We start from the raw sequence: 22,072 nt of genomic DNA on the forward strand, positions 1-22,072 counted from the left end.
ATTTTAATATAAAATATTGGATGTATTGATGAGTGTGTGCATAACAAGAAGCAGACAGGAGTCCACATGGGTTAATTTAATTTATACATTACATTGGACACAAACAAAACAGACAACGGCATTGCCAAATCTCACTTCATACATAAATGTAGAAAAGAAAAAAAGTCACCTTGATAGTAATAATAATAATAATACTGCATAGAATTTTGGACATTAGCACAGTGGGAAAGAAAGAAAGGTGAAGTAGGGAGGTGGGAAAGATACAAAAAATATGTATATCTGTATAAATATAAATTCACGATTAATATACATTACATATGCTCTTTGGGGGAGTTGTACAAATACATACATTACATACATTTAAGAAAAGAAAAAAACAGTCAACGATTGTCAGTCATCACTTTGTAACCCTAAAGAAAATACTCACACTTGTTTAAAGCTTTTTGTTGTCCTTTTAAAGGGTCAGAACATCAAACTTTGTAACCCCAAATGTTTCTTGGGGACCGCGATAAGGAAAAACGTGTGTATGTTTTTTGTTTTTAAACAAAGATTTATATTTTTGCCTTCTGCTCCTCCAACAGCCAAAAAAAGAAACACAAGAACAAGTGCAGTAACAACAAATATGAAAGGCCACAAAAAGGGGCACTCAAAACAAAAACCAAACTGAAATCGGAGGTGTCAGGATTGCCTAAGCCACATTTGATAGTTTGCAGAAAACAAGAAAAAAAAAAATGTTTTCACAAGTACATGATATTTTTATAAAATAAGTAACGAGGACACACCACATCATCTTGCCAGTCCTAAGTGAGGGATTAGTGAAGACAATGGAATACTGATGAGGAAGTTCGATTGCTTCTGCAGATTGTCAACCATCATTCTTGAAACGTTCAGTTAGGATAAAACGTGTAGAATAACCAGAAATTTGTTGGAAAAGTTGTACTGTTACACAAATAAAGTTGTAATCTTTCGACAAAGTCGTTAAGTTCCAGAAAGTCAAGAATTCAGTTGAGGTATTACAAAGATAGTCGCAGTACTATGACAGTAAAGTTGTAATGATTAGTAATGTTTGTAAAATGACGCCTGACCAGAATTCACATCATTTGTGACTTTATTGGAGAATTTGTAGATTCTCCTAATTATCTTTTTTTTCCTCGATAGTGTGGCTTTTAGACTCCTTGATCATTTTGGGCTATCACACCTCACAAGGTGTGTTCAATCGCAAGAACAAACTTTTGTGCCACATCCCCCAAAAAAGAAAAAGCATTTCATTCTCCTCAAACTTGCCGTAAATCCACCTCTCCTAGAGCTTGGCCGTGCTGCGTTCAGGGACCCGCCCCGACGTAGGACGGGGAAGGCCTGGCCATCGACGTTCCACATTCATCATCATCATCACTTTTAAGCCGTGATAAAACAGGTCATGATTAAAACAGGTAAATAATACGAATAAGCAGCATGTTGTAAGTGAAACACACACACACACACACACACACACACACACACATACAGTATAACGTATATACTGCAAGTGTATACATTGTAGATAAAGCGATATGTTTGTACATGGCACTTTGTAATACTTTCAAATGAATATTAAGTGTTTAAGGGACACACATTGTATTGCACTTAAGTCATACGCATGTGTTTGGCTGCATTTTGTTCCTGCGGGGAATTCTCAAGAGGCCTGAAAATGTCAACGTTGTATGTTTTACGATTTTCCGTGTGTTTAAAAAAAATCTTGTACAATTGTGGGGTTTTTTTTTTTTGTTTCTTAAAAAAAAAAAAAATCAAAATGGACTCTTTCTGTGAAATTTCAATGCAGGCAAAAATGGATAAAATGACAATACAGTAAAGTGAGATTTCAAAGTCAGAAAACTGAGTCGCCCCCTTTTGGAGTCGCTTTGGTTCAGTCCAGCTTTGGCGCACAACCTTCCTGTTGAACTTGGCCCACTCCCTCTTCACATGTGATATTTCAGTGTTTAAAAAAAAAACACTTTGTAAAAAGACACTTTGGAGTGATTCAGTCATGTAAGACAAAAGGAAGGAATGGAAGAAAGGGACTCCCGACATTTTGACATTCTTACCGGACATTCGTCAAGCGGCAGAACTTTCTTGGTCCCTTGCGAGGAGGGCGTCAGTCCCAGGCTAGTCCATCAGTGACGGGTGATCTAAACGTAGACCGGCTCGCATCCTTCCCCAGCTTCCTCGTCGTCTTCGTCCTCGTCCTCTTCCTCGGGGCCGGGCGGCCCCTCTGCGCCCTCCAAAGGCTTGGGGTAGCGAAAGGGGCAGCCGTTGTCGTCGAAGAACCTGCGGAAGGTGAACTCGTAGAAGGCGTGCTCAGGGTGCTTGCCGTGTGGCGAGCACAGGGCGTCCAGGGCCCGGGTGCTGTCCCCGCTGTCGTTCCAGGCCCCGGGGCCGCCCTCCTCCTCCACCGGGTCAAAGTTGGATGTGTCCATGGGGTGTGCGATCTTGGGTCTGTAGGGGGCGGGCTGTTGGCGGAGGTTGCTGGAGAAGTCCACCTTGCTGAAGAAGGGGTGCGTCTTGATCTCTCCGGCGCCGTTGGCGCCCAGGCGGTCCTCAGCCGAGCAGCAGAGGCGCCCGATGATGTCCACGGCTTCGGGACTCAGCTTGACTTGGGCGGGCACCTGTAGCGTACTCTCCCAGTTGATGACCTGCACATCAAGCAGATGATAATTGAGAGACGATCCTGACCTTGGCTATGTCTGAATCTTCATGTTATCTGAAACCTTAATTTGAGTCTCTGTGGGAGTGGGTGCCAGGAAGGGCGGCTGCCCCACCAACATCTCAAACAAGATCACGCCGACGCTCCACCAGTCACACAGTTGGGTGTAACCTGAAGACACGCGGAAGAATCTGTCAATCGGCGCCGACGAGACGGGTACTTGGGTTCCGGCGGTCCCACCTTTACGCAGCAGCACCTCAGGGGCGATGTAGTTGGGCGTGCCCACCAGAGAGTGAGCCAGGCAGCGCTGGTGTTGCCGATTGGCCCGCTGCTCCAGCGTCATCAGCCGGTCGCCGCAGCGGCAGTTGGACACGTCGTCCCAGAAGTCGCTGGGCTCCATGCTGTCCTGTCTCGCGTGGCTCCCTGGTGGAATGGGGTCAGGGGGGGGGTTAAGTAAGTAAACATACTTGACTGCATATAAGTCAAAACGGTTTCACCTTTCCAGCGAGTCCCACAGTTATTAACAAACACAACAGACTGATTTGCTTTGGATCATTTGCAAACTTCATTTGGGAGGACCTCACCTTTCTGGTAGTACTTGGAGTTGTGGGTCCAGCGGAAGCCCGTGCACAAGCCAAAGTCCGTCAGCTTGATATGCCCGTCCAGGTCGATGAGGATGTTGTCGGGCTTGATGTCGCGGTGGATGAAGCCCATCTTGTGGACGCTCTCGATGGCCAGCGTCAGCTCGGCCACGTAGAAGCACGCCAGCGGCTCGGGGAAGACGCCCATGCGGATCAGCAGGCTCATCATGTCGCCGCCGGGGATGTAGTCCATGACAAAGTACAGACTGTCGCGGTCTTGGAAGGAGTAGTAGAGGCGCACCACCCACTCGTTGTCCGCCTCGGCCAGGATGTCGCGCTCGGCCTTCACGTGGGCCACCTTAGAATTGAGACCCAAGCAGTTGTCTTCATCACATTTTGACACGAGACCAACACGACGGCAAACAATTGATCAACAGTATGAGAGGTCACCTGGTTCCTGTTGAGGACATCTTTCTTGCGCAGAGTCTTCATGGCGTACAAGGCGCACGTGTCCACTTTGCGCGTCAGGCACACCTCACCAAAGGCGCCGATGCCCAGCGTCTTGATTTTGACAAACATGGACTTGTCCATCTTGGCCCGCCGCAGCCGGTTGTAGTTGGATTCCTTCTGGTTGAGCATCTTCCTCATCTGGCCCTGCTCCGCCTCGGACAGGCCGGCCTGGCAAACAGGAAGAGGAAGCGTGGAGAAATGCTCAGAAGTCGAAAAAAAAAAAATGAGCCGCTCCGTCCACCACTACGCTGTGATGGAATCGTTTAAGAATAAACAAAAGATTCTAGTTTTGGTTTGGTGACAACACTCTGTCTGACCCTAAAAAAAAAAAAAAACGCCTCAGGAGGAGTTTAAAAGGGCAGAGGTCGAAGTCATGGTATGCTCACTATTGCGATAAAGATCTGGTTGTCTAAAACAAACTCCCCGGGGGAGAATTCTCCAGATTTCAAGCCGTAGATTATCTGCTAAGGACTTTGCTGCCGACTGTTATTACCAAATCCTACTTTGGGCAAGAAAACCATCCGAGTGTTTGTCTTGTCAAAAACGTCCCCGGTGGATATGGACGTTCAGAATGTCTGCTATGTGTGATGTCAAAGCGTTTGTGTGACTTTTAATATGATAAAAGCTCCCCTTTTCTCAGTCGCACATGGTCGGCCTCCAGCCACTCATAAACTTCCGATTTGGCATCTTTGGTACATTCCGCCTGGGGCCCTTACAGATGAAACGTTTACAGCAAGCCGTACACTAAGGCAAGTGTGTTGATGATTCATTCCATTTCAAGTACTTTAGGTCAGATTGGAAAGACATTTTCCCTTTACCTTGGACATTTCCTGTTCCAGCTGCAGCCTACGGTTGAGCTTCTGCTGGTACGTCTTCATGACGTTCTCGATGTGCTGCTCCATGTAGAACTTGAAGGCGAAGGGTGAGTAGGCCTTGATCCGGGACTCGCGCTTCTCCTCATCACGGCCGTTTTTCCTCACCGGCACGGGCGACGTCTGGATCTGCTTCTTGTCTTTGACCGTTTTCTCGGCCTTGCCGACTTTTGTCTTCTCCTTCATCTGCTGCGATCCGTCGTCCGCGGTTCCGCTACCGCCGCTGCCGCTGTGCGTGCTTCTCGAAGCGGGGCTACTGTGATCCTGAGCCCCACCCATGGCTCCCGCCACCTCCAGGGCGGCGGTCTCGCCCGGTGACATGATGAGATTCTTGGGGTAAGGTGGCGGTGGGCAGCGGGGTTCCTGGGGGTGCTCCAGGGTGTAGGTCTCCTCGGGCATGTAGGCCAGCGGTTCTGTCATTTCCTGGGCTTGGGCCGCCATCCAGCTGGGATGGCAAGGTCCCACTGCCGTCTTGGGTTCCGGTCTCATCACCCTGATGCTCTTGACCGGCTGCTGGATGGGTGGAGATGTGACGGCCGTGATGGTGTTGGGAGGACCTAAGGAAGGATCCGGAGGCGCGCTCATGGTCGGCCGAACGCCGTTGGAGACAGCCGAGCGGCTGTTGAAGGAGTTGGCCCTGCTGGGCACACGGACCTCGCCCCTGAATGGCCCTTGAGGTTGGGGCTGTCTGGCTTGGGGGGCCCCTTCGGGACCCGGCGGCCCAGCCCAGTGGTGCTCGTACAAGTCCATGTTGAGGCTCGCCCTGGAAGGCGTCATCAAGCTCTGGGGCAGATCGGAAAAGTCCGGGCCCAGAGGTGGCACCCCGCCCGGGGAACGGGACATCATGTGGACCTGATGGGAGGTGGGGCTCGCCTGACGTGGGTGGGTGTGGGAGGCCAAGTACAGATTGGCAGGGTAGCCCCCCGCACCTCCTCCTGGCACGTTCTGGCCCAGGGGCCCTTTAGCTTGCATGTTGACGTAATTGTCTGCGGGCGCCATGGGGGGTGGCGCCATCTTGTTTTGAAAGGAGGCAGTTCTCTTGACTCCATAGCCTGCGGGCTCCATCAAATGAGGCCTGGGGTGGCCGTAGTCATAGTGGGGGCCTGGCACCGGGGCCCCGGGAGGCAGCGGTTGACCGTTGTAGCTCATCATGGGCCCGTGCTGCTCCATACTAGCGGGATAGCCTTTCTGCTGGGCCCCCGGGGCGTACATGGTGTTAGCCGGGTTAGTCTGAGGGGCCATCACTGGCGGATAGTTACCCATGCTGGGCGGTCGACCCATTGGGTTCCCCATGGGGGGACCCTGTGCTGCTCCGGTGGGCGGCATCATGTAGTTCATGACGGGGGGAGCGCTCATGTAGGGTCTGGGCATCTCGCCTTCCGGACCATACCCGGCCACACCCTCGTACATGGGGTGGTATGGGGGCATGGCACCCGCGGCCTCGCCCGAGGCTTCCATTGGCGGGCGGTGGTCCATTGAGGGAGGCATGCCAGCTTTTCCTAACAATCACAAAGGCATGTTTTACACTTTGCGCTCGCAATTGCAACATGAGGAATGGGAGCGGTTCCGATGTAGAACGCGACCCCCAAAATCACAAGCGCGTACCTGGTGAAGTCTGCTTGATCACGCGCACAATGAGCTCGTTGCGAGGGTCCAGGTAGCCCATCTTACTAATGTACTCCAGAGCCGCTTCGATGTTCCTGCTTCCCGTTTGCTTCAGTGCCCGGACGGCCATTTCCTGTGGAGCACAAACTAGAACGTGAGCGCCTCCACCGCGACCCTTCGCATCCATCCATCCATCCATCCTCAACACTTTTTACACTTGTACATATTTTGATCGATTCACTTCCGTGCACACACTTGCATATTTACATCATAGTCGCCGTTCAATACAACTTCCAGAGCACAGAAGGTTCTGGATTGTTTTGGAACAGATAAAAACATTCCTGTCTGAATGCGAGAACTCCCTAAATCAGCATGTAACAGCAACAGATGGTCCAGGATACACACAAACACCGCAAGTGGGTCAAACGGCTCAAGCCGAGACACGTCATTTGTGGTTTGGGAGTCATTTTTCTTCTCTTAATGTAGGTCAAGCGCTGATCTGTCTGTCTGTCTGTCTGTCTGTCTCAGGAAAAGGCAAAAAGCGGAATGTACACAATGATCATTGGCGATAAGCTTTGTTATGGCACATGTGCAACGGTCGTCACAGCTGTGCGGCGCCGAGGGGCGAGGTCCATCACCGGGGCGGGAAAAACATCGCCCTTTAACCGGATTACGCTCGGCCTCGATTACGTCTGGATTTGACCGTCATTCCTGGATGACATGGCCATAATGCGAACTCAAGCTTTATGCCACATTGCAGATCTGATCAGTCCAAGGAGAAGGGGCGAAAAAAAGGAAGCCCGCACAGCCACCCAACAGATTCCGGTGAGGCTGCACTAACGGGACTTTCCTGCTATTAAATGCACCACCCAAAATATTCATGACTGCTTTCCTCTTCGAAAAAGATCTTGCTAGAACCTCCATTTCAATGAGATGGGAAATTCAGGGGATATTTACAATTGGAAACGTTTCTGTGGGGAGTTCATGGGAATAAACCCGAGTGTGCTCTCAATAGATGGATGGAGAGATTTCCATGAAGTTCTCAACTTGAAGGTTTCCTGGAATTTTGCTCCCCCATCCATCCCACAATGACTTTCTCACTCCAGCAGAAGCGTGACGGTATTTAGTCATCCAAGGGGAAAATGTTAGAAATGTTGACTTTGTCAGCTGTCGGGACCATTTTTCCAAGAATCTGACAAGTCCTGGTAAACGGGGAAAAAACTAAATTTGTGTTGTTTTATGAAACAATTGCAACTATTTCTGTCACTTGCTTTCAACTTCCAAGGAATTTCCCACCTGGTCACAGAATTGAAAGTGAGATATTTGTGCTTGTGTCATCTCCTTGTAATGCTCCACGCACACGATTCAAATTTCGGAGAATCAACAAATTCAACTTCATTTTAGATGCGTACAGTTTGGTAAACACTGTTACCCTGGCAACGTACTCGTTGGGGATCAGCTGATGTGACTGTGTTTGTATTGACTGCTGGTACAACACGCACAGTGTTTGCTATTTAACCCTCAATTGCCAAAATATGAGCAACAATTACCAGGACGACGATGTGAAGATGCTCAAAGAGGCGTGAAATTATGCTATCGAAAGACTTCCCCGTGTTCTCCTGACTAAGGAGCAGGAATTCCACATATTTGTGATCTGCGCAGTCCCGACGTGAATGTCACATAAGTCACATCCCCACCAAAACACGTCAAGTTGACATTTTTTCCTCCCTACTGGTTAAAGAGGTCGTCCCCTTCCAGCGTATACTATGTGCATGCAAACAATAAACAAACAGCAATAAGTCACATCCTGTGCTTGTTGCATAAACACCAGCGACGAGGATTCCATATGCAGGACCCCCGCCACACACCTAAATCAAATTGCTCTTTAGAAGACACACTTTTTTTGTTTACAGTTCCAAGTTCCGAAGCCAGTCATTACGCAAAAGACGCACGCAGCGAGTTTTTCATGTGCTGTCAATGCGTGGCATACCGCTCCCACCGTCCTCCCCCCTCGCTCCCCCTCTAAAACATTTCCTCCTCAGTGGTTATGCAACCATCCACATTGCGGGCTAATTTGCAGCTGGAGAAGTCCGGCGAGGAAAAGACGACAAGAGATGATAAGATGCACACTTTACAGCAATGCACACGCATTGCAAAACTACACACATTGAACTAAAAAGACACAAAAGAACCACACGCAGGGAAAGAAAAGTTACCCGACACAACACAAACACACAAAACACATACTACAAACCACACACGACAAATGTCCCGTTTCAACAACGCTGTCTGTCACAAGGTGGCAGTGTGTACTCGGTTCTGTTGATATTTTGTTCTACTCTATATAAACGGTTCTATACGAAGCATCGTGGTTGTTGCATAGAGAAGGGAGTCACGAGTACGGGTCAGGGGGAGGGGAGGGCTTCGGCGCTGGCGGCGGCGACGACGACGAGGAACTGATCCGCCCTGCTGCCATTGAATGTCGACTTCCTGCTTTGACAATGGCGACAGCAGCGCACGCCGGGCCAGGAAATGGCCTCCATTGTATAATCATAATAATGAAGTGGCTCTCCAATACCTTCTCATAAACTAGCAGCTAGCACTTTTACATTTAAATGAAAGTAACGACATGGTAGCGGGCGTCTCACCTGGTCACAACCGGCGTTGACGAGCTCGTGCAGCATCTGCCGGTTGACCTCGCCGGCGGGGTGGCCAGACCCGGGTCCCGATTCATTGGCGAAGGGCATGAGCGACTTGCGAATCTCGCGCAAGGCGCTCTGGTAATTGTTAAACTTCTGCTGCGGCCGCACGGGCTGCTGCCGACCGGACGCGTCCTTGCCGCCCTTGCAGTCGGCGGGGCGGCCGGCGCCCTCGGCTCGCTGGCCGCCCCCGTGCAGGGCCTGGCTCACCAGCTTGGCCGGCTGCTTCAGGCCCTCCTTGATCTCCTGGAGCCTTTGGCGTGTGTTTCCCACGTAGGGCGCCGCCGGGAACGTCTTGGGCCTCATGGCCGCGGATGAGGCGGCAGTCTTCCCGCCCTTGGTGGCTGACCTAAAGAGATAATAAAGGCTCTCCTGTCGTGGATCCGAGATTGGTCTCCCTTGTTTGTTTGTCTGAGGACTTGAGGTAGCGGCGGGGGTTCTACAGGCGCGCCATGGTGTGGCTTTCAAGGCTCGGGTTCCATCTTATTCCAGGAATGGCAGCCGCTCGCAAGGGTGCAGCTGAGCCAAATCATGCCGCTGCCAATTTGCTCCTGTGGAAGGAAGCAGGACGGTAAGGAGTTAGCGCCTGGTCCGACAATTGACAATTATTTCCGTAACATGGGGGGAGTCAGCCAGAGGTGATCTCAGCCTAACCGAGGGGGTCAATCGAAACACACCAGAGTGCCTTGAACTACTAAAAGCCTCACCCATATCCTCCTTGGTTGCCTCTATTGCTTTGGGCCATTTTGAAGAATGACACCCACCCCCTTTATGGAACAAATGTATGTGTGTTTATTTCATGTTTGTGTTCAAGTATAATTGACAACCATTACCAATGGCATTTACAGTTTTCAATGAGCCCAAGTACCGGGTCCTTCCGTCTCAGGGGACTTTCTCACATCTGTTCCCACCGCATTTAATCACTGGGAACATCTATTCTTTGTCCACCCTGAAATAAACCCCCCAAAATTTGTCTGCTATGGAAATAGGAATGATGAGCAGCTGAACATTGCCGCTCAAAATATTAACACACTGATCTGAAATAGTCTGCAATACATACCAACCCCTCAACTACAGACCGTGTGCAAACCTATTAGAAATATATATATATATATATATATATATATATATATATATATATATATATATATATATATATATATATATATATATATATATACTGTACCAAAGGCAAGGGGTTAAAAAAAATGACAGTACACTTAAAAACACTCTTAAAAATAAGAGTACAAGATGATCAATTCATATTACAATAATGGACTGTAATAAAGAAAAATGGACCTTCCCACGTCTAAAAAGGGGAACGTGCATGTGTCAGGGTACAAAAGTGACACTGACAACACAGTGTACCCCTGAAGGCCCCCACAAATATACATTCTAAACACAAACCAGTATTTTAGCCCCACCAACAAGGGAAAGTTCGCAACAACGACGCAAAGTAATTACAAGTTCACAATTACCATTTTTTCCAAGAGAGTCTAAAAACAACAGGGTAAGCTAGGTTGCTAACTAGCAGCCCCCCACCCCCGGCCCCTTCACCCAGGACGGTGGAAAATGTGGAAACTCCAGTTCGATTCACTTTCACGTCGCTCTATTTGCCTCTTAAAAGCAAAATTAAGAGAAAAAAAAATCTTCTAAACTGTGCGAAATCGCCATTTTGTAAAATTCTTTGGTAGAGAAGACCACCACTGGCAACGCCAGTACCCCCCCACCCCCTCCCCAAAAAGTACAGTCCACCTACCATGTGATGGAAAAGGAGCGATTAAATCTGCTTGTTGAGAAGTCCTCGACGGGCTTTTAGGAGCTCTTGATCGGGCTCAGAAGGGACAAAGGGGGGAAGGAGGACAAGAAGTGATGGTAGCAGCCTCCATTTTCTTCAACAGGCTGAAAGTCAAAAGAAAAAAAAAAGTTGGACACTCGCTGCATTGTTAACATTCCACAGGTCACGTGACCACACCGACGCGCGTCACAGCGGGACTGTGCGAAGATCGTCTGTGCAAGGCAAGATGCTCCACTAAAATACCTCTGGATAAATGGAAATGGAAAACATTCGAGCACAAAGATTTCAGTACAAAGTGAGAGCTCTGACAAAAAGTGACATTTCACTTCTTTCTGTCGCTGTACTTCCATCCATGTTTATGGTATAACGGACGCCCGCATACTCGCATTCAGCTATTCGCAGATTCCTTCACAATTAAGTACGCAAAAGAGATGCCAAATTTTAAGCCACCAAGTAGTAGATATTACTGTTCGTAGGGAAGGGACGCATACAAGAGAACAATGTAAATACATGAACATGCAAGTATTTCCAGCATTCAACACATCAGTCAATATATAAGAAAATATATAGCTTTACGACATGGCTATTAGTGTGTTTAATTCAAAGACTTCATTGTGAAAAGGAGACTTAACACAGAAAGTTTAGCATCTAATGTGCCCCGAGGAAGACTAAACAATACACACAAACGTTGATGTCGACTGAAGAGGTTCAATGTGTAGGAATTCACTCAATAAACGACAACAAATGAAACACAAAAATCTAAACAGAAACCTGATTGCTTAGATACATCCAGAAAACAATCATGTCAAAAACAGAGCAAACGCCCTCTGCAATATTAATATGAACCACTAGGTGACGCCAAAGCCCCGTCTCAAAAACTGTCCCATGAATGCGTGCAGTTATTCGGGGGCCTCATTGAGGGCCACAGCTGGCTTACAAGTTTACAAAATGATAACTTCACGTTTCAAGCATCCTACAGACATTCAAGGCACACTGGACTTTAGAAACTACATTAATCCGGTACAGGTCCAACACTGGAGCTGAGACTTGACCTGAAAAACAGTAGTCTACTTACATAAATGTGCACAACACAACAAGAAAAGACAGTTTTAAAGGGGAACTAACCCTTCAACCCCAACTTAAAGCAAGAATCGATTCTATGTGGCAGCACTTGACCTGGTACTCCGATTAATATTGCATTTGGGGAATCATCCAACATAGAATTTATCAGCTGCAGACCGGAAGTAATATTGAAAACTGCAGCGGCATCATAATATTGAACTGACAGATTGTTGAGAGCGATGGATTTAATCATTCGATGCTGTGTATGGTACATCATACTAGCTGAGGCAGCAAGTTCACAAGTTCTCACTTGTGTAAAAAAATAATAAAAAAAATGGCAGCCCCATATGCAAGTACGATATAGTTTTCAAAATAAATATTGAGTAGATTTTGGTACGCGACAGCTGACATCTTGGGTTTAGTTCCCCTTTAAACGGGTGAGAATTATGACCCCCCCCCCCCCCCCCAAAAAAAAGCTTCTTGTACCACTTTGCTACATTCGGGATGCTACCGAGTTTGCTAGAGTTCTTCACTGTGGTACTGAGAACCATAGCAAGTTTGCTTACTATGGTTGCAAAGCAAGCAGGGTGACATCACCCTCTTCTCTCATGAGAATGTAAACAGGACGGTTCGCTATACCGACTGACGAGTGAAACAGCAACACTAAAGCTAAACAGAAGACACGTTTGGTAAGACAAACAAATCAACATATTAGATCGGGTCAAGGTCAGACGGGTTTCGGGCCACCATCGAACTAGGCCGAGACCATTGACGGGTTCCACACCAGAGTCCGATTCAAATGAATCATGCTGAGGTGTTACAAGGTACTTGAAAGGCGCAGCACAGAAAACTTAAGCTGTTGAAGGCACAAGCAACTTGGGGAACGGGCCCGCCGTCTCTAGTCCACACATCCTGAATAGTATTTTCTTTTGCAGCCGGCGGCCCCAGGCTATATCTCGCGGGATTCTAACTAGAACCAGATCACAATTGCAAGAACCTCGTCAGCCAGGAGGTGAGCTTATCCATCAGATTGTCAGTTTGTAAATGACGAGTTGCTCCCGTTCTGAGAAAACCGCAGACTTCAATTGCGACGGACTAAAGGGTCCCAAAAGTGTGCCCAACAAAGTTTCAACAAGTCCATGGAAAAAGGAACAGGGTCACTCCAGAGGTGCAGCAGAGATGCACAAGTTATTTAAGGCACAAGCTACTTGCACAATCTTGTCAAAGGTAGAAAGGTTGGAGGTGCGCTCCGCAGCCGCGGCGAACGGCTTCTCCACAGGCCCGGTGAGCATGGCGTACCTACGCCTCACTATGGACACCACCTTCTCCACGTGAGCTTGCGCACCTACGGTGTCGAGAGGCGTGACCTTCGCTCCCTGACTCTGGTCGTCTTGAAAGCGAGCGGCGATGGCAAAGCGAGCGCCGCGAGCGGCCACGGCGTCACCGATGTCTAGATCCCGGCTGGCCAAAACCACGTCGCCCGGGAGCAGCTTGCAGAGAAATCCCGAACTCTCCGCCAAGGTCCGAGGGCTGAAGTTTCCCAGGACTCCCTTGGAAACAAAGGTGACCACGCCCTGCGGTGCCACGCCGATCAAATAGTTCAAGACGTCGCCGGGCAGCACCGCCGCGCCTTGCTCGTTGCCCCGGGCGAGCGGACCCTCGCAAGGCACTGTGAAGCAGTCCACGATGACGGCGCAGTCCGGGCAGGAAGAGCGCAGGGCCGCGGGAAGGTTCTTGCGCAGCTCGGCTCGAGAGGGCCAGAAGACGGCGGTGGGCACCAGGGTGGAAGACATGATGTTGACCACGTGATGCACAGTCCGGACCACCGTGCCCACTTTGACGCCGAAGCGATAGGCCAAGTCCTGGTTGCGCAGGTCTAGGCGCAGACGCATGAGCGTTAGCAAAAGCTGCTGGAATTTGGACAACTTGGCGTTCCGGATAGCATCCATGTGCGGTGCCAGCAGGAGCATGACCGTCTCCAGCACAAAGAAGTTAGGCAGGCCCGTGTAGAATTTGACTTTTTCCGCGTCGTTCCGAAGGGAGTTCTCCGACAGGGACATCTTCTCCACAGACTCGCGCAGCGCTCGATTCTCCCGCCTGAGTGCTTTGACTACATCGTCAAAGTTCACGGACGTGTGTGCAAACGTGTTGTCATTGTCGTCACTCAGAGACTCGTCGTCGTCGTCATCCGTGAAAGACAACACGCTGCCCTCGACTTTGGCCTCGATTGAACCGGGCTCATCTGCTCCGGACCCGCCCTGGCGCTGCAGGAAGAGCAGAGCATTGGCCGCCTCCACACGGGCTTCATGCTTGTCTGGGACTTCGGGTGGACCGGGCTCCTTCATCTCAGGGGAAACGGGCGTGAACACGGAAGGAACATAGTCCGGCGAACGAGGGTTCTTCACTTGTTTACCTGCATGTGATGAGAACAGATACAGGAAAAACTTGGATAACGTTTTATCAGTTGCTATTTAAACAGAGAGCGAAAAAATGTGTTCTAGTACTGTAGTAATGGAAATTGTACTATCTGAAAATTTCTCCCAAATATTATTATCATCGTATTTACGGTGGGTGACCTGTTTGGTTAATCGTGCAAGGTGCAATGAGCCCCCAAAAAGTGAGGTGGACAATTTCTAAATGCTGACATGTGTAAGATTCGTTTTTGTATAGAAAAGCACTTCTACACATCAAATTATGAAGTATGCCTTCTTGGGTGGCGTGACCGTGATTGGGACAGTTGACCAAAGTCAATGAACACAGTTGATAAGAGGTCAAACATTGCAAAAAAGATGGAAATATACAGCCGATAAAAATAAAAAAAATAAAAACACTGGCAATTAAAATGAAAGTAATACCGGATATGAAGTGAGTGCTGCACAAGCGGCTGCCGTCGTTGGGCGCCCAACCCTGGCGGTTGACGGCCGCGATCCACCGCTGCTTCCTCTCGGGGTCCCGCGGGAAGCGATAGAAGGACAGGCCGGTGCCCGGCGTCCTGCGGTTCCTACAGCCTGCTACCACACACGTGTGAACCATAGCCAGGCCACCAGAGAAGAGCGCAGAGCTCGGCTATCGTGGTCTAGCCGAGCCTAACGCGCTAGCTGCTGCTGGTACTGTTTTGACTCCCAAAATGGTGGCCAACCAGCGGGAGCGAGGGAGGGGGAGGAGCGACGTTACTCCTGACGCCATGACGTCATCTGACGTCACAACTTTTGATCACCGACCAATAGGGCAAAGGAAATACAAATAAAATACCTGCTGCACCCTGACCTTTTTCATTTTCAGCAAATAAATGCTCTAAATGGCAATATTTGTGTCAATTAATAAAATAAAACGATCATAAATCACAAGGTGCACCTAATGTACCTTCAATTTCCTTCCCCATCTTTCATCATCCAGACTTGGCATGGGTCGATATCAAATTCTGTAAACTGGGTTTGCAAAAGAGTAAAATCATATCAACATAGTTAGAAAAGACCACCATGTGTGCATCCATCAATTTTTAACAGAAAAGATTCAACAGCTGTGTCAAAAAAAAAAAAAATCACAGCTCAGTTGAGTATGTGGTTATTTTTATTGTTGCATCAGTATGCAGTGTTGAACCCAGATGAACCCGAACAAACTCATCCCGTTCCTATGCAAAGAATCAATTTCAATTCCATTTGAGTTTATCTGCAAGGACAATTTGTGGTCGATTTTTTTTGTGCAACTTCCACTGCAGAGATCAGCCACTCTGTTCTGTTCACGTTTTCATTTTCACATCACCCAAAATAGTAAATGACTTAACTGTACCTGCTGTCACCAAATTCTCGGTCACGCGATTGTGGGAGTGATGTCAGCATGATGCTATTCCTCCAATGCTGATGTTTCAAGTCATAAGGCCTTGGTTCACTGGATGTCAACCTATTGTCGGAGTCATGTCGACTGAACTGCGGTCATCTAAGGTTACATGAGGCAAATCATAAAGGTGGACGTCACGTCATCGAAGGATAGATGTCTGGAGTCATAAAGTTCTACAGTTGAATTGCGATGTTTGGGAAAACCAAAACCTCCCGTCGGGGTCGCCGCCAGCAGATTTATTTGCATTTGTTTCTGTTTTACTCTACGAGTATACGAAACTTTGAGATAAGATCTTGAGTGAAAGAGGCCAATGGATCCGAATTCCAATCCATTTTTTTCTGACGCCACCGACTTTACCAACATGCTCCTCTCCGGGCTCCTGGACGGGCTGAACTTTAGTGACGAGGGGGCAGAGAGTGGAGAAAAGTCTCCCATCGCTAGGGAGACCTTACAAACAGATCGGATGTCCGGAGCTTCGAGGACCGGGAGCTGCTCCGACGCCGTCAGTCCCAGCACGATGAGCTCGGACGACGACATCGGTGCTACCATCGGGGCCAACTGGAGCTCGGCCGGTCAAGAACTGTGCCAAGAGGACAACGGCGGTATTGTACTGGAACGACTGGGGTCAAACTATTCCAGATCATCTGAGGGACAAAAACTATCCAGCCGCCGGGAGTCCTCTCGAAAGCCCTCGATGGAAAATGACGCTGATTCTCCAATGTCCTCCCCCAACGCGATTCACTTAAATGCAGACATCCAGGAGGCGATTAGAAAAGCCTCCATTACCATCTACCAGGGATTAGTCCGTCACGTGGACCGCTTCAGTGATTCAAAAGACGGTAACATTGTTTTGTGCGTCGATCCCACCGGAAAGCCACCGCAGAATGACTCGAGTGTCAAAGTTTCCGAGGACACTTCCGTGTGGAGTGATGCCGAGGGCGCTGGGTCACCACTCATGTCCCCTGGAGAAAATCTGGAGCTTGCGGTGCTTGAAGATGAACAAGGTGAGCAATCCGATTCCTTAAATGCCTCCCCACAGAGGTCTGGAGGCACACCAGCAGAATTGAGCTCCTCTCCTTGCCAGGACACCTTTTTTTTACACAAAGACATAGACCCAGAAGTTGAGCCTGCTTCCGATTTGTGCAAGAGTTTAAGCCCTGTGCTCGAGTCTGGTTTTGCCATCCAGGAATCCGGATTGGGTTTTGATTGCACCCAAGGATTGGGTTTTGATTGCACCCAAGGATTGGGTTTTGATTGCACCCAAGAGCCATCAGAACAGGACACGTTTCCCCCCAGCTCACCCTGTCTGGACGCGGAGTCAAAATTGAGTCCGTCACTGCTGAAGGAGCAGAATGCGGATGAGAAGGCAGACGCTTGCGAGGCCTTCTATCTTCAAGACGAGGAGGACTCGGGGTACAAACCCTTGAGCCCGTCACGGCAGGAAGAAGACGATCCAAATGGGACCGCAGTCTCGTCACCGATACGTGGAGAGAGCCCGTCACGGCAGGAAGAGGACGATCCAAATGGGACCGCAGTCTCGTCACCAATATGTGGAGATTTAGATGCCGTGCAAGACACACAATTCAATTCCTCCGGATCGCCGCAAGCAGAGCAGCAGGACAAAGATGAGACGACGGTCCCCATCCTGGCTGAGCAGGCCACGGACCTTGTGGAAGATAAAGACAGGCTATCCAAATCCCCCGAACAGGAGCGGTTGGAAGACATTGAACAGAAGGTAACTACACCCAAATCTTTGAGTTCAACAGAGCAGGACAGAGATGCCACACCGGTCTTGATGGTCACTGGTGAGGAGTTAGACTGTGAAGGAGTTAGAAGCGAGAGTGACGACTCCATGAGCCCGCTGTCATCGGGACCACAAGAAGCCGCTATGTCACCTGCACTGATTTCCCCTTGTAGGGACGACTTGACTGAAGATCAAAACGGCGCTGATGGCTCCTTATACCGAGAAGAAACGCTCGAAGAACCCGGGAGCATTCCCGACCGCCAAGCTTCCGCCACACCGGACAAGAACCTCCTTGATCAGGATTGTGCGGAAGACGATCTCGTGACAGAAGGCGGTGGCGGCGGCGGCACAACCTCAAAATTACCGAGCCAGTCATCCCAAGAGGAACTAAGCAGAGAATCATCTTTGAGTTCATTCGAGGATATGGTTCTGCACAAAGATTCGGGGGATGAGACTCAGCAAAAAAAAGCCCCACTGATCCTGGAGGAGTACTTCAACGCTGCCATGAAGAAATTCTCCAACACGCTACTGGATGCTTTGATTACTCATCTTGATAGCTACAAAGACACCAAAATGGGCCTACCTTTGCCAGTTAACATGAAAAGTGAGAACGCAAATTTTGCTTGGGGCCAGGAAGAGGATGAGACGGACAACGCAAAGCAAGATGGGGAGCAGCCTTCAATGTCAGCATTCATGGAATAGGACGGTGCCTGCCAGACGCTTCAGGCCAATAGCGGCGGATTTTTAAAATCCGCCCAATTCTGCTCAAATGACCCAAAAAAAAAAAAAAAACGGCCAGCAGGACGGGCCAGATGACATTTCCCAGTTTGCCTCCATTTGGGGGAAATCCGGATCAATGTTCTCTCTTCCATATTCACCATTATTCCCAACGAGGGCTCGTGATGTATGCACTATTTTGAATTAAACTAAAGCTTCATGAGGGTTCTTGTATTCACGTAGCTTCCGTCGAGAGACCAGCTGTTTTGTCGTGCATGTTTTTTAATGAAGGGAAGTTGCGCCAACTCTGCGTCCGTATATCAATCTGTACTAGCGGGAGGTTCAGACAGCTCTGCCTGCCCTGAATCCAGTTGGAATTGTTTCAAATTCCAAATCAAAATGAATAAGGGATAACAAGGTCAATTTCCAAATTTGAACCAAAAGTGGCAAGTGGAGCCAAAGTCCAAATGATCACGCGGATCTGGTGGATGAAAAAGATGTGTGTGTATTAAGTGTCACTTGCGGCCAAAAGAAGACTCAGCTGCTTAAGTTGAGCGTGTAGATGGCGTCGTTCCGCGCTCCTTTCACGTGCTGGAGCCTCCTCAGCTCACTCAAGCACAGCATGTAGACGGGCGCCTTGATGCCCATTTTCGTGATCCTCTTCAGCTCCTCCATCCTAAACTCCCGCGTGTCCTCCCCTGGAAGCGCAAATGTCATACTTAAGGCCTGGAATTAATCATTTTTCAAGACTCACCAGGGCAACGTGACGATTCAAATGACTTTTTTCCCCCCACTTTTGTCATATCCCTCTTTTTCAAGAAGATGGCTAACATCCAAATTGGTAATCATTTTCTGTAAACACTGAGTGTAAACTGACCTGGACGCTGGACCAAGTACTCATTGATGTGATGGACCGCCTGGTTGAGGTCATTCAATGTAATCTGCTTCAAAAACGCCGGCAAGCTTTGAAACTCTTGCTCGGATACGGCATTCAAACATCTGTGAAAATGCAAGCGCGCACTGCTCATCATCATGGAATGAAAAGAAAAATCCCAAAGGGTTAACTGTCGATCGCAAAAGTCGAACGGACGTAAATGTCGATCGTTGGGGAACCAAAATGGGAAAACAAGAATATCGTCATTAGCATTATCACTCAAGTGGCATTAACATCGAGCAACTGTACCAAATGGCGAAACTTTATTCCCTGAGAGAAAACATAGAAAATGTCTGTCACAAAATGCATCTTCACCTTAAAAATGAAACAAGCATAGAAACCCTGTCAAAAGAAGAAAATGTTGGCATGCTCTTCACGACAGCCGGTTTGAAACTCGACATTACCTGCGATTGTGTTGTGGCTTCATCTGCGGCTTCTGAGACTCCAACACGAGCTACAAAAACAAAGGGCCCGCTTGAAAAGGCCAGACGCGCCGAAAGCTGACAGTACGAGCGAGGCGCTACTCAGACGACGGCGTACTTTGCAGATGTCCTGCGTGACGGAGCTGAGATGGGGAAACTCGGGGGTGTTGATCTCATAGCTGTCCCTCGTAGCTCGAGGGGGGCTGAGGTGGAAGTCCTCCGTGACTCCGTCCAAGTCCGCGCACTCCTGTAGAAGGAAAGACCCAAATGATTCCGAGCTATTTGACAAAACGCACAGACAGTCCTAAAAAATGACTTGGTCCGTATTTCTCATCTCCATCATTTTGCCTCAAAGCACCTGCATGCCCGGGATGGGCAATTCGGGCACGTCGTATTCCCACGCCTTTCCGTCCAGGACGGAAGCGCCGCGAGGCGTCTCGAGAAACGGTATGGAGTCCAGCCTTTGGGCGACCGTGGGCTCGAGCTGCAAGATAAACGGATCTGAAACGAACGGCACCGGAGTGACGGCGTCGCCTTCAATTTGCGCTACCTTTCTGCTGCTGAGTAGACCTTTGAAAGCGGGAGTTTTGAAGACCGGCACTTCGGGGGTGTCGGGCAGATGGACGGCGTCGCTCGGAGATTGGGCGTCACACACGAATCGCGGAGGTGACGCTGAACGACAGCCGTTTGTTTCTGGGATCTTGAACTCCAGCATGGAGAACGCAGGTGGCTCAGGCATCTTCAAACTTTCTACGAGTGACAGCCAGACAAGCCGAATTATTTTAAAATAGTCTATAAATGTTTTGGCCAAAGTAACAGCAGCAAGGCTAGAGACGGACTTTGCTAACTTTAGCTTACCTTCTTGCAAACTTTCACACACCGTGGGGACTGGCGGTTTTACGAGGTCCTGCGCTGGGCTGCAGAGGAACACGTAAAAAAATATATATTTTTAAAAGGGTTAGAGATTGTAGAGACACATGTCCTGTCCATGTTAAGATTTTTTTGTACCTTATGTCATCACTCCTCTTCTTGAAGAGATCCATGGTGATTTCAGAGAAGCCAAAGTCTTCCATTTGCGGCATGCACAGCTCATCCTCATCCATGCGCAGCACGCACGTGGGCGTGGATGGAGGCAGCGCGGAAACGTCCAGGTAGGGGAAGCTCAGCTCAGGCATGGCGGGCTGCTCAGCGTTCTTGAAAAAGGTCCGGCGGAGATCCAGCTTGCTCAGGCCGAAGTCAGACAACTTGGGGGTTCGCATGGGGCTGTCGTGGCTGGGAGGCGCCGCTGCCTGAGGCGACATTAGCGGCCCGCTGCATTCCTCTGCCACCTCATCCTCCACATCATCTTTTTCAGGCTCTTTGTCCCCCAATGGTAGAGGTGAACAACAATTCAAGAAAGTCTGGATTAATATGTGTTAAGTATAAGGATGATTTCTTTGCACTTTTTTTGTTCAATACATTATAATGAAATGAGTTCATTTGAACATACGTGTAAAAACAGATATCAATGTTGAATCTGTCACTACGACTTACCATAAGGCACGCGAGCATCTGTGGGAGCTCGGTATCCGTACTTTTCAAAGTGTGCAGTGAGAGCACACACGTCGTGGGCAATGTTGCTCTGCAGCGCTCTGCAGGCGTGGATGAAGGTGTCCACGTTTGTCTTGCGCGCATTCTGCTTTCTCAGCTCATCCTGCAGCTGACCCTGCAACCCACAAACACTTTGTACTCCCTTGTGCCATTTAAAAAAAGAGTCAAGGAAGGTCACCTCTTTCATTTATCATTTTTTTAAACACAACCAATGTAATTTAATTCACTGCACTGCATTCACTGCCTGTGCGCCACCTGTTGCTATGTTTAGGTGTTTTTATTTGTATTCAGCAAGTCGTTGGAAAATAAGTGCTACTTTATTTTTAAAGAAGAATGTAAGGTAAAATATAGTATGACTAAAAAGCCGTCATTTGTGGAGTACTTTTGTTTGTTATGCTCCTCACCTTCATGCCCAACGCCTCACAGTTGAAGTCGTGATAGGCTCTCGTGGCTTTCGCTGCCGTTTCTAGGGTGAGTAGGAGAAATATCAACAACAAAAAATCAAATAAAAGACTATTTATGCTGTTGACTTCATTGGGTCAAATATAAAGATGCGTCGGGAATGTTGCTGTCAAACTGACTAACCGTTGTCTGGGCTGTCGTGACGATTTTCGAAAGTTTTCTGGAGACGGGCCGTCTCCGTTTCCAATGTTCGGCACAACTTCTTCAACTTGGCGAAAAACTCCGACTCGAGGTCCATTTTCAAAGCGCTAACAATCACATAAATGAGAGACAAACGACTCCAAGCGCTCAATTCTAGCGTTGGTAAAGGGGATGTTGTTTCACTTTTGGCGCCGTTGCCTCCGTGCCGGAACTTTGACTTCTTCCTTGCTTCTTTAAATTGTTTTATTTTGCGATAGCGCCCTCTAGCGACAGATTCCTACATGTGCGAACGCTCATGTTGGAACCAACGTAGTCTAAAAATGTATGCTAAAATGCTATCATGAATAATACATGTGAATAATATACTATCCACATAATTTTGGTGGAAGCTAAAAATGCTATAATGAATAATAGTAAC

General features: G+C 48.6%; 3 protein-coding genes across 5 annotated transcripts; all 3 read right to left on the reverse strand.

Annotated features, from left to right (window-relative positions):
* Positions 1 to 1,722: 1,722 nt before the first annotated feature.
* Positions 1,723 to 11,089, reverse strand: lats2 (large tumor suppressor kinase 2). The gene is made up of 9 exons (XM_085920099.1): positions 10,707 to 11,089; positions 8,897 to 9,498; positions 6,249 to 6,381; positions 4,590 to 6,142; positions 3,712 to 3,939; positions 3,265 to 3,619; positions 2,921 to 3,103; positions 2,745 to 2,851; positions 1,723 to 2,669 (listed from the first exon to the last, which is right to left on the reverse strand). Exons 2-9 carry the CDS (start codon positions 9,251 to 9,253, stop codon positions 2,166 to 2,168), a joined length of 3,420 nt encoding a protein of 1,139 aa, XP_085776225.1. The 5' UTR covers positions 9,254 to 9,498; positions 10,707 to 11,089; the 3' UTR covers positions 1,723 to 2,165.
* Positions 11,090 to 12,274: 1,185 nt separating this feature from the next.
* Positions 12,275 to 15,740, reverse strand: LOC147051320 (uncharacterized). Of its 3 annotated transcripts, none has more exons than XM_085920104.1 (4): positions 15,597 to 15,740; positions 15,171 to 15,235; positions 14,663 to 14,815; positions 12,275 to 14,220 (listed from the first exon to the last, which is right to left on the reverse strand). In XM_085920104.1, exons 2-4 carry the CDS (start codon positions 15,187 to 15,189, stop codon positions 12,965 to 12,967), a joined length of 1,428 nt encoding a protein of 475 aa, XP_085776230.1. In that variant the 5' UTR covers positions 15,190 to 15,235; positions 15,597 to 15,740; the 3' UTR covers positions 12,275 to 12,964. The 3 variants fall into 3 exon arrangements, with proteins under 3 accessions (XP_085776230.1, XP_085776228.1, XP_085776229.1); XM_085920102.1 differs by having other exon boundaries at positions 14,663 to 15,013; positions 15,597 to 15,717; XM_085920103.1 differs by lacking the exons at positions 15,171 to 15,235; positions 15,597 to 15,740 and having other exon boundaries at positions 14,663 to 15,055.
* Positions 15,741 to 15,865: 125 nt separating this feature from the next.
* On the reverse strand, positions 15,866 to 21,885 carry ska3 (spindle and kinetochore associated complex subunit 3). Its single transcript, XM_085920100.1, has 11 exons — positions 21,637 to 21,885; positions 21,456 to 21,517; positions 20,995 to 21,166; positions 20,470 to 20,818; positions 20,320 to 20,378; positions 20,012 to 20,211; positions 19,820 to 19,945; positions 19,580 to 19,708; positions 19,444 to 19,493; positions 18,983 to 19,104; positions 15,866 to 18,803 (listed from the first exon to the last, which is right to left on the reverse strand). The coding sequence occupies exons 1-11, from the start codon at positions 21,749 to 21,751 to the stop codon at positions 18,643 to 18,645; spliced, it is 1,545 nt and encodes a 514-aa protein (XP_085776226.1). The 5' UTR covers positions 21,752 to 21,885; the 3' UTR covers positions 15,866 to 18,642.
* Positions 21,886 to 22,072: the final 187 nt, after the last annotated feature.

Source organism: Syngnathus leptorhynchus, chromosome 9 (genome assembly GCF_054491065.1).
Source record: "Syngnathus leptorhynchus isolate UIUO chromosome 9, UIUO_Slep, whole genome shotgun sequence".
Classification (NCBI taxonomy): Eukaryota; Metazoa; Chordata; class Actinopteri; order Syngnathiformes; family Syngnathidae; genus Syngnathus; species Syngnathus leptorhynchus.

Coding starts and splice junctions, on each gene's coding strand:
- lats2 (XM_085920099.1), bottom strand. CDS start 9,253: ATGAGGCCCAAGACGTTCCCGGCGGCGCCCTACGTGGGAAACACACGC. Junction 6,143..6,248: donor GATCAAGCAGACTTCACCAG/GTACGCGCTTGT, acceptor TGTGATTGTTAG/GAAAAGCTGGCATGCCTCCC. Junction 3,940..4,589: donor TGGAACAGGAAATGTCCAAG/GTAAAGGGAAAA, acceptor CCTGTTTGCCAG/GCCGGCCTGTCCGAGGCGGA.
- LOC147051320 (XM_085920102.1), bottom strand. CDS start 14,840: ATGGTTCACACGTGTGTGGTAGCAGGCTGTAGGAACCGCAGGACGCCG. Junction 14,221..14,662: donor CAGCACTCACTTCATATCCG/GTATTACTTTCA, acceptor CATCACATGCAG/GTAAACAAGTGAAGAACCCT.
- ska3 (XM_085920100.1), bottom strand. CDS start 21,751: ATGGACCTCGAGTCGGAGTTTTTCGCCAAGTTGAAGAAGTTGTGCCGA. Junction 20,212..20,319: donor GTGTGAAAGTTTGCAAGAAG/GTAAGCTAAAGT, acceptor TGTCACTCGTAG/AAAGTTTGAAGATGCCTGAG. Junction 19,709..19,819: donor TGCCCATCCCGGGCATGCAG/GTGCTTTGAGGC, acceptor TTCCTTCTACAG/GAGTGCGCGGACTTGGACGG.